At 43.7% G+C, this 11,576-nt stretch overlaps 1 protein-coding gene across 1 annotated transcript; it reads right to left on the bottom strand.

Annotated features, from left to right (window-relative positions):
- Positions 1–7,632: 7,632 nt before the first annotated feature.
- On the bottom strand, positions 7,633–8,580 carry LOC101988612 (olfactory receptor 2V2). Its single transcript, XM_005350185.2, has one exon. It carries the CDS (start codon positions 8,578–8,580, stop codon positions 7,633–7,635), a length of 948 nt encoding a protein of 315 aa, XP_005350242.2.
- Positions 8,581–11,576: the final 2,996 nt, after the last annotated feature.

Raw genomic sequence — 11,576 nt, 5'->3', positions numbered from 1 at the left:
CTGTCAAGACCAATAGAATGATCTGGACTCTGCTCTTCGCTTTTAACCTAACACTAGATCTACGTCTCAAGGCTAAGCTCAAATCTCTATGAAAATGTTTCTGGTTGTTTTATTGATAACAAACGCTCATATTTCGGCAATAATAGCAAAGAAAATCTAAGCAGAACAATGTCTAATATCACCTCTTAAAACAAAAGCTAACCTGGGCATGGTGGTGCATGCCTGAAAACCCAGGGTTTGAACAGTACAAACATGAAGATCAGATCAAGGACATCCTGGTGACATAGTGACAATGGGGTTACATGAGAAAACCCTCTCACACACCCAAAGAAAAGCCAACCCAAACCAACCAACCTGAGATACTGTTAGTGTTCAAACACACCTTGGCTCTGCCCCTTGGGAACCTGACACTCCTCTACATATGGCCAGTAGTTCCCTTACTGTACGCAGGTACAAAGGTCCCTTTAAGAGACAAGTTCTGCCCATTCCTGGTATCCCCCCACCACCACAGCCAAGGCAAGCAGGTCTTGGTCTCCCTTTCCTTTCCTCTATCTCTCTTTCCTTCCTCTCTCCCTCTCTCTCTGTCTCTGTGTCTCTCCCTTCCCTCCCTCCCTTTGCCCTCTCAATACCTTCTTCTCAGTAAACTCCACACTCAAGCTCTCTCTGCATGGCGTATTCTGTCACCTGCTGTGGGCCTCACCCAACCTGCCAAGGTTCCAACTTGCACCATATCTTAACAAATACAAAACCACACAACTTAAAACTAAGAAAATCAAAAGGTAAACAAGCTCCATGCTGGATCTCTTTCTCTCTATCCTGGCTGGACTCTTGACCCTCTGCTGCCCCCATGTGGTTATGTGCTTTCTTAGCTGGTACAGCTAATGTGAGCAGCTGAATTCTTAAACAATACTTTACTCTCTTGAAACACCAGTGACCTCGTCCTAGGTAAAGTGCCATCCACAGAACAATGCCACTCTGCTTCCTACCTCAGTTAATGACAGGTCCGTCTGGCTGCAGGTTACCCCACTGGGCATACTCTAAAGGACTAACCTCTCTTCATTCATTCATTCATTCATTCATTCATTCCATCATCAGAAACATCTGCTGACCCAAAACACACCCATTCCTGACTCCTTTACCTCTGCTTCCTCCTCCCTGACATTAGCACTTGTGTTGCCACTCTCCATGATGGCAATGTTCCCTAACTGGCCTTAGCTTCTAAATTAAAGGTATTGAGTTATGGTATACATATACGGCCCCTCTGGAATTCCTTGCTTCTTTGACTTCTCCATCATTGCATAGCCTGTTCCCTACCCCAGGCTACTGACGGTGAATCTATCTCTGTAAAAATAAAAGCTTCCCTATGAGAGGCTTTCATCAGAAACTTCCCCCACCCAACCACCTCCCAGACTGCTTTTCTTCTGTTCTCCCATAATTCCCTCCCATGCAGTCTCCTTGTCCACCCCCTGTTATCCCAACCCTGCAAACTGACACCAGCTTCAAGGCCTTTACTCTCCAGTGTTACATCCCCACAGAGGGCTTTTCCCAGATACATCCTGCCTTGCTAACTCATCTCCCCTTCACCTACTGAACCCGCCCCTCACACCCAATTTAGAGTTGAATTCCTCTTCCATCTAGCTCTGTTTTCTGCCTTGTGTCCCACAGCAAACAATGCCAGTGCACAGGATGTTTTATTCTTGCTGGATGAGCTTCGCTGACTTCTGGTCTCCTAGTTGGAACTTGTGTTTCCTGATGCCTCTTTTGCATACCCCAGGCTCTGAAAACAGTGCCTGTGTTATGTTCTCAGCAAATACCGTTTGGACAAGTAATATTTCTATTATACAAAACAATCTCGTGAAGCTGTGTCTCAGCTCAAAGGTCTCAATTCTACAGGCTGGGTATAGGTGGTGGTTTTGTTTTCTTCCTTTGAACAAGATCATGTAAGAAGCCACTTCATTTCCTACTGATCTTTGGAGAAAAATTATTCTCTGTCTCATAACGGTTCTTTTTCTGGATCTTCACTTTAGCCTCCCTTAGTTTGTGCCGTGCCTTCCTGCTGCACACAGTTCTTCAACTCAGGGACTACTGCTGGTCTCCTAAACAGAGAGAAAGAAGGCAGGCAAGTGTTAATATGATTAAGGAAAGACAAGGGGAGAATTAGGTCAAAGTGGAGGGTTACAAGAAATAACGGAAAATTACTCACTTCCCCACTACCCCCAACAACAGCAGAAGACAGTAACCACCACACTGGAGAGAGATAGACAATAGGAGGAAGGGGATAGGCTGCTGCATAAATAGAAACTGAAAAATGGACCAACCACTGGTGTAGGAACTGTGAAGTTGGAATGGCATGACAGGAAAACTGTCACTAACCTGTGGTTGGGTGTCCTGCAGAAAAACAAGCTCAGCACAGACATCCTGTCACGGGAGTTCTAGGGTTAAAATGATCTCATTGTCCTTTTCCTGTGCTCGCTCTTACTAGGTGAGAGGGGACAAGAAATAGCTGCTCTGTCTGATCCAGTCTCCGTTCTTACTCTCCACTAACCCCTCATCCAGGAACGCCCATGTCGCTCAGGTAGGAAACGCCCTACCTCAGACTGCAGGGCTAAAAGAGACAAAAGCCTCCTCTCGCAGTGATGGGAACATCAAGGAAAGGAGGAATTCCTGAGGTGCTGTGTATGCAAAATGTCACGATCTTATCATTGTACATTAAACACAGGTATGAAAATACCATACTATATCTTGTAACACACCAGCTACAAAAAGGGAAGTGTGAGAGAAGGGAGACAGCAGCGTGGAAACGGCCCAGATCAGCTTCTACATATCTACCCACTGAGTCCTGCCACCCGCCATAACAAGTTTCTGTATCACCTGAGCTACATACGGGACTCTCACTGCCCACACCACTGCTGACCACAGAGTGTAAGTGAGGAAGGTGGAACTCATGGCTCTCGTGAAAACCATAAATGGATTTCCTGGAACTGGAGCTCCCAAGCTGATGATACAAGAGACCCAAAAGAAGAACTGGGGCCAATAGGGACACAGTAAGGAAATTGGTCAGGGTAGGTCCTCAGGGACCAACCAGAACACAAAAATATAGGAGTCTGTAGGAAAGTTTCTTTATATTATATCTGCTCTCAGCCCCCGTTTCGGCACATCCTCGGGAAGGGACGTAAGAGGAACTCCAACAGTGGCTTTCCCCCTTGAGCCCACTCTGCATGACAGTCCACACCTTTGGCTGCCTCATCAGGCAAGTCTACACCTGCGAGCTGCGAGTGATATACAGAGAACGGTTGCTATAGTAATGGGGATCAAATAGAGGTACTAGCTACACATGGGGGACTGAGGTAGGAAGATCCTAAGTTTCAAGCAAGCCTGCTCTACATAGCAAGTTCCTGGACAGCTTGAGCTACCAACAACACTCAAACCTAACAAACAAAGTGCCAATCTGGACACCACGCAGGGCATTTATAATCTGAGGGAGGGATTGCACTGCATCCACATCCACAAATGTCTGATGGAACATGGGCCCTGAGACTCATCACACACCCCGTGAGCTATTTCCTTTGGTCAGGAGGCGTGCTTTTCATAGATGATAACACACAGTTCCAGAGTCTATGTTCATTGTTCCTGCCACCGCCCTCTATTCACGGTCCATTGTTTTGCACATTAGAAGTGCCCCAGACTTGACAATAAACTTTATCGTCAAAGTCTTAAAGTTTTTGACATTATGTGTCCCATATGTAAGTCCATCTTCTCATACATGTAAGTGCATGTCTGACCCTTTGACCTCTGCTTCCCAAGAACCTCTGTTCCTCCAGGCTTATTGGAGGGCAGGACCACCGGACAAATGTGAATGTGACAGATTTAACACCTGCTCTCATCGAATTTCCAGCCTAGTTTCAGTGGAGTACAACAAACATGCACAGCTTCCTGCCTGTGCACAAATGTCGCGACAAAACCCACCTTTGCCATGGACATATGCAAATAAAAATAAAATAAGTGGTCTAATAATTTCATAACTGATATCAGTGTGCCTGATAGCAAACTTAGAAAACCCACCTTTGCAATGGACATATGCAAATAAAAATAAAATAAGTGGCCTAATAATTTCATAACTAATATCAGTGTATCTTATTGCAAACTTAGAAAGCTACAAAGAAATAGCACAGAGAAAAAGAATATTCATCAGAGCATAGGAAAACAAGAATCAGGACCCCTAGGTGTATGCAATCTAGGTTCATTTTTGCACACACAAAACATGTTTTCGGGGTCAGGGAGATGGGTCAGCAGTTAAGAGCACAGGCTGCTCTTCTGGAAGACATGGGTGCAGTTGCCAGCATCCGCATGGAAGCACACAAACAGTCCAGGGGATCTGACACCTTTCTTAGGCACATACCTACAAGCAGGCAAAATACCCAAGCACGTAAAAAGACAATAACCATTTGTTTCTATAATAAATGGCATGCACTGAATCTCTCTTTGGATCAGGTAGATCTGTTGCCTAGCAGCTGTAGTGCAAAGACTGTGTGTGTGTGTGTGTGTGTGTGTGTGTGTGTGTGTGTGTGTGTGTGTTTGTGTGTGTGTTTGTGGTGACTACTAAGGCCAAGCGGGATGTCTCATGAGAGCGGAGAGCATCTCTCCCCTACCCTCTTTCTGTTAGTCTCCATCCTCTTTCCAAATCGCCCCCAACACATTTTTTGAAAATCTGTATTTTTCAGACAGAAGAAAACATGGAGGTCATCTTTCTGAGTCTTTTTTATTTCAATGGCTTTTATTTTATAAGAAACACTGTACAGTTAATTGAATTGTGTGCCTGGAAAAAAAAAACCACAAGTTTCTTGTGATCCAAAAGTCCACAAATGTCTGGGGGCCAGAAGCTGATGCATAGATTTCTGTCCACTGAAAACCTGGTCTGGAATGAAGGGTATGAGCTCGTGGTGGATCCCTGCATAGCAGATCCAGATCCTGGGTTTAGCAGATCCAGATCCTGGGTTTAGCAGATCCAGATCCTGGGTTTAGCAAGACTCATGTAGAGCTTTGTGTAGCATTTCTAGGTCCTGGGTTTAATACTCATTACTGCAAACACGATAACAACAAACTGGCCTTTGTCCAGGCAATGCAGTGGACACATAGATACATAGTATACACCATAAAGGAGCAGATAAAATAGGAACACCCCAGATTACTGTAATGACTTAGATAAAGGTTAGGACAATATTCTTTAATACTGTTTTAAAAGTATTTGCTTGTTTATTTTTAAACTGAGACAAATATCCCAGGCTATGCCAACCTTCCAATCATCCAGTCTCCTCCTCTCAAGTACTGGGATTACAGGCATGCACCACTCTATGCAGGTCTATGTGTATAGCAGGCATGCATGCATGCATGCATGCAGGCAGGCAGGCAAGCATTTTATTGCCTGAACTACATCCTCAGCCCAACTGAATTCTCCTTTTCTTGGTAGGGAAGAGCTGGGGTCTCATGCATTGCAGGTTGGCCTTGAACTTGCTTTGTAACTAAGGATGATAATAAAAATTTGAATTCCCTGCCTCCACTCTAGGAGCTATAGGGTGACAGTCATTTTCCACCGTACCCAGTTTATAGCAGAAAATTTTTCAAAATTTAAAGTTTTTATTTATTGATCGAGTCTTGAAAATCCCTAGAATCAAGCAACTCTCTTGCCCCAGCCTCCTAGAAATCTGTACCACCACAGCCAGCGATATAAAACTTGTTAAAGTGAATTCTTGTCTTCCTGGAAAAGGGATGAGTGAATTCTACAGGCTCAGTGCTTATGGATGGATGGTTCTGGTTGGTAAATAGCATGCATGGTTTGATACATTCAAGCTATGAGGGAGATTTTAGTATGCACAAAATCTTTAATCAGGGGCACCTCCTGGAAGAAGAGAATCTGATTAAACTTTGGACAAGGCAGGTGGTTGGGGTAAGAATGAGGAGAGATACCAGGAAGACATTTTTTACTATAAACACTCAAATTAGTTTGCTGGATTGGGCACCACCTAGGAGGTGTCAGAAACAGGCCAATGGCGGAACTTGTGCACACTTACACAGCAGAAATTCTGGGCAAAGTTCTGCACACTTACACAGCGGAAATTCTGGGCAAAGTTCTGCACACTTACACAGTGGAAATTCTGGCTGAAGTTGTGCACACTTACACAGCGGAAATTCACAAATCCTTGGGGGCTTCCTTTGACAATTAGGGCTCCAGGGGAAGGAAGCCCCCTACAAAGTTTAGTGAAATAACCATGTTCTCTACAAAATGTTTGTTTTGAGAAGTTAGCTTAGTTGGCTGTCTAGTATCAAGTCCCCATGGCAACTCTCTGTCTCTCTCTGCCACTCTCTTTCTCCCTCTCTTTGTCTCTATCTCTGCCCCCTCACCAATGCTAGGATTGAGTTCAGCACCCCATAAATGCTAAGCAGACATGCTACCAAAGAGCTACACCTCAGCCAACCCCCTCCTTTAAAATTGTACTTATTAATACATAACCAAAGCCTGAGACTGAGCAAGCATTTTCCTGTGACTTAGTAGAACTTCCAGAACTCAATTCGAACCCCCCACTTAGCTCTCTGCTTTCAATAAGATAACTGGATTTCCAGGAAAATATTATTTTATTGCAAATGTGGACTAACAACTGATGCCCAGCCCAGCAAGGTGGATGTGAGTCCTATTTTATAATTTTATTTTATTTCAATTATTTTATAATTGAAAAGCAAATGACATCAAAGAAAAGTTCAAATTTTGCTATGTGTTATTGGTGGGGAAACATGCTATTCTAAACAGTCAAAAGGATGGGACAGGAGTCCTCTAGCACCAAGACAGTTGATTCTCTACATCATACTGAGATTGAGCCTCAAGCGAAGGAAAGAAGGCAAGAGCAAATATAAGCAAAAAATGCTAGATGGTGGCATTTTTGCTATAGGGCTGTATGTATCCATTACTCCCATATATACCTGCTGTGTCCCACATAAATAATATGAAAATAAACCTGCCTTTACCCTGTTGCTCCTGAGTAGCAAAACGTTCCGTTTTTATTCCTTGAAACAGTCTTCCTAAGGTTTCACAGTATAAAGAAGAGGCATCTCTAAAAAGAACTCCAGAGGTTTTTTCTGCCATCTAGATTTTTCATTGATGCCACTCATGGGAGGCTATATTATATTATATAAATAACAGGCCAGTGAAATCTTCATAAACAAATAAGGTACAAGGCACAGTTCGTAATTAGAGAATTACATGATCACATGTAGTCCAGTGCCTGGAACATAAACTCTGAACGAATGGTGAACTTTAGTAAGAAGGGTTATGTCTTCTGGGAAGGGGAACATTCTAACTTTAACAGGTAAGTGATACAATCTTAATGTTCTGGTACTGAGTGCTTGAGTTAACAAAGCCTTCCATTCTCTATCATATATTTAGAAACAATTCTGCAAAAGAAGGAGGGGAAACCCCATTTATCACACAGTTAGTTAGTAATGGTGTAGGGTTTATAAAGTCTTTTCTAAGATAGCAGTTGTCATGCACCTCATTGTTAGTGATTAAACTAAATCTCACAGAGAGGGGATTGTTTACTGGTCACCACACAGCCACAAAGTGACAGAGCCCAGCTCCAGAGCTCAGTGCTGGCTGCCAGTCCTGCAGTGGTCCAGCCCTTTCTGCAGTGCTCCCAACACATCCCGATTCCTCAAGCTGTAAATGAGGGGGTTGAGCATAGGCGTAAGGACTGTATAGAAGATAGAAACTTCCTTGTCCTGGCTTGGGGTCCGGTAACGCCTGGGCCTTAGGTAGATGAACATGGCTGCCCCGTAGAAGAAGGAGACAGCTGTCAGATGGGAGGAACAGGTGGCTAGAGCCTTTCTTCGGGACTGAACAGACGCCATACGGAGCACGGTTCCTAGGATGCGAGCATAGGAGGCTACAATGATGGAGAAAGGAAAGAGCAGCATGAAGATGCAGCAAGCAAATCCTACCTTCTCAAATAGGGATGTGTCCGCACAGGCCAGCTTCAACAAGGAAAGCATCTCACAGAAGAAGTGGTCCACCTCCCTCAAGTTGCAATAGGGGAAGGTCATTACCACCACCATCTGCACCAGGCCATCTACTACACCAAAGGCCCAAGAGCTCCCAACAATCTGAAGACAGACCTTCTGATTCATGAGGACAGGGTAGTGAAGTGGGTGGCTAATGGCCACATAGCGATCATAAGCCATGAGTCCCAACAGGAGCCCCTCAGACCCCACAAGAGAGACAAAAAGTCCAATTTGTATGATACAACCCACAAAGGAGATGGACTTCCTACCAGACAGGAAGTTGGCTGCCATCTTTGGTACATTGGTGCAGACCAACATGAGGTCCATGAGGGAGAGCTGACTGAGGAAGAAGTACATGGGAGTATGAAGTCGGGAGTCAGTGTAGATGAGGAGGATGAGGAGAACGTTCCCACAGAGCGCCACTGTGAAGACCAGCATGACCACAGAGAAAAGAAGAAGATCAGTTGGACTGTGGGAGAAGATGCCCAAGAGGATAAAGTCATCTGTGAATGACTGGTTCAGCCACATCACCATGCTCAGTTGTTGTACTGGACCATCTGAAAACATGAACAAAGATATTTATTGACACCTCTGTCCCTTCCAATCTCTGATGTTTTTCTCTCTGACTTACACACACACACACACACAGAGAGAGAGAGAGAGAGAGAGAGAGAGAGAGAGAGAGAGAGAGAGAGAGAACACTTTCTCTCCCTCCTTTATCTCTGTACTAAACATTCTACCAGGGGTCTCAAGCACGCTAGGTAAGCATTTTACTCTCTCAAACTGGAGAAGCTCTTATAAGAGAGTCAGTGACATTATCTAATTTCATATGAACAAACACAAATAGAATGAAATTATGCCTTTTTTAAAAAGCAATATTGACGATGTTTATGAATACTGAACCTCAGGGGAAACAAAAGAACAAATTTTCTGGGTGTGCTGGTGTAGATCTATCATCTCAGCAATTCATGAGGTTGTGACAGGAGGATCATGAGTTCGAGGCCACTCTGGGTTCTGTAATGATGACACACTTCTTTTAAAAAGCCATCAAACAACAACAAAACAATAAATAATTACAAACAATTAAGTGGCAGATCATGACTGCAAAGTTTTTTATTATTATTATTGAAAAAATTTTCGCCTCCTCTCCTCTCCCTTTTCCCTCCCCCTCCTTCCACTCCTGTTCCCCTCCCCCACTCCTTCCCCTCCCTCTCCAGTCCTAAGAGCAGTCAGGGTTCCCTGCTCTGTGGGAAGTCCAAGGTCCTCCCCCCTCCGTCCATGTCTAGGAAGGTGAACATCCAAACAGACTAGGCTCCCACAAAGCCAGTTCATGCAGTAGGATCAAAACCCAGTGCCATTGTCCTTGGCTTCTCATCAGCCCTCATGGTCCGCCATGTTCAGAGAGTCCAGTTTTATCCCATGCTTTTTCAGTCACAGTCCAGCTGGCCTTGGTGAGCTCCCAATAGATCAGCCCCACTGTCTCAGTGGGTGGGTGCACCCCTCGTGGTCCTGACTTCCTTACTCATGTTCTCCCTCCTGCTCCTCGTTTGGACCTTGGGAGCTCATGACTGCAACTTTTAACATTAGCTTCATACTCTGATGATTTCAACATTGTCCTCCCCTCAGTGGCATTTCCAAGAATTTTTGTTTTATTTTTGTGATTTAAGAAAATATTTACTTTGACTCACAATTTGCACTGTAAAAAGAAATGAGAACCTTTTTCCTGATCAGTTTGTAGCTATGCTTCCAATTGTTCTTATATACTTATCCTGAATGTCACTATTTGGTATTAGTTTTCCTTTTTCTTATTGCTTTATTATTATTATTTACTCATTTTTTTCAGGTAGTGCCTCACCATATAGCTCAGGCTGGTTTCACACTCTTAATTCTCCAGCCCGTCTCTCTGTTGGTGGGAACACAGGGCTGATGCACTACAAGGAATTTTCAGGCACATTTGTGGTTCTACCTATAACAAAGTCATGCAATATTTCCCTTTTAATTTTTTTCACCCCCTTCCCTTTTAATTTTGTATTAGCTGTCCAACAGTGAAGAACACATAGATCCAAGATTTAACAACTTAAATAAAACACACTAAGAAACACTAGTTATATCACAGTTTCTGTGGACCAGTGGCCCTGGTACAGCTTAGCTGAGTGACCTTTATAGTGTAGAGGCCATCATGTGGTTATTGTCAGACTGTTGGCCAGATACCCTCCTGCCAAGGCATGACCAGAATAGACTCTACTCCAAGATCGCTCATGCAACTGTTGGCAGCTTTTGTTCCCTCCTCACAGGGCACCTCATAGCCTGGAAGCTAACATTGTCAAAGATAAAATACCCCAAAGCTGAGAGCCAGAGTACCCTTGCTGGAAGTTGAAGTTTCCTGTGAACTAAAGTGAGAAGTGGCACCCAATTAATTCTGCTGCTTCTGAACCACTAGATCCAAGGCACAAAATCCAACTAGCATTTTGGTAAGGGACCACACGAGGCCCTGGACACTAGTGAACACAGGATCAATAGGAACCATAGCCTACCACTGGGTCTCAAGAGACAGTTTCAGATCCTTGTTGTTGGTATACTAAGGTAAGTTCCAGTAAGCTTGAGGCAAGAATCTTGTCACTCAGGATAGAGAGAGATTCTCGCTGATATAGAGCTAAGACTCAACTATTTTGAGAACATGAATATGCCTCCATTTTTCAGAGAAGAAGCAATGATCTGTCCTAGTGACAGGCTGCAGTTGCTAAATGTTGCCATCAGCTGTTGCTTTCTATATTGTCATGTCCATCATTCCACTTGACGTTGCAGTGATTCAGAATTCAAATAGATGGGGACACACGCTCTGAAAAGATGCCTCTATTGCCTTCATGAGGAAATGTGGACCCAGGGCCTTTGACTCTATGGTACAGACCCTTTACATCGCGTCAGGTTATGACTGGGAAACATATCTGAGAGAACAAGTTAACCTCTCTGGGAGAAGTTATCAATTAGAAAACCCAACTGTCTTTCTCTTATTTTTGGCACATTTGAAAGTCTTCTGGTACAAATAATGAACTCCTAACATTTGTAGATACTCTTATTAATCTTTAAGAGCAGAATTGGTTTCCTGTGAGACAAAATGCTCGTAAGAGGTGAACATAATACAGTTTGTGATAAGTAAGTCTTCTTGTTACTTCACTGGGATAGATTTCTAAGTATAGCTGAACATTAAATGTGCATGTTTGACTCTTCCAGACTCAGGAAAAATCCTCATAATGATGACAATGAGTTTGAGATATAGGAGTAAGGAAGTACGAGTGCCTGTCCTTCTGGTTACCTCTCCAGATGACCCACAGATCACTGAATCTCAAACATGTCTCTTGAGTCTCATCCCAGACTGATATTTGCATTTGAAATGAAAAATAAATACAATTGCATTTCTTTCTGGCATTATGAACAGAACCCATTAAGCTTTTACTCTATCCCTATATGCTGGAAAATGCCATCTCCCCCCTCTCCTCTCCTCTCCTCTCCTCTCCTCTCCTCTCCTCTCC

This window comes from Microtus ochrogaster, chromosome 7 (assembly GCF_000317375.1).
Source record: "Microtus ochrogaster isolate Prairie Vole_2 chromosome 7, MicOch1.0, whole genome shotgun sequence".
In the NCBI taxonomy this organism is placed as follows: Eukaryota; Metazoa; Chordata; class Mammalia; order Rodentia; family Cricetidae; genus Microtus; species Microtus ochrogaster.
This window is presented reverse-complemented; position numbering and strand designations above follow the sequence as displayed.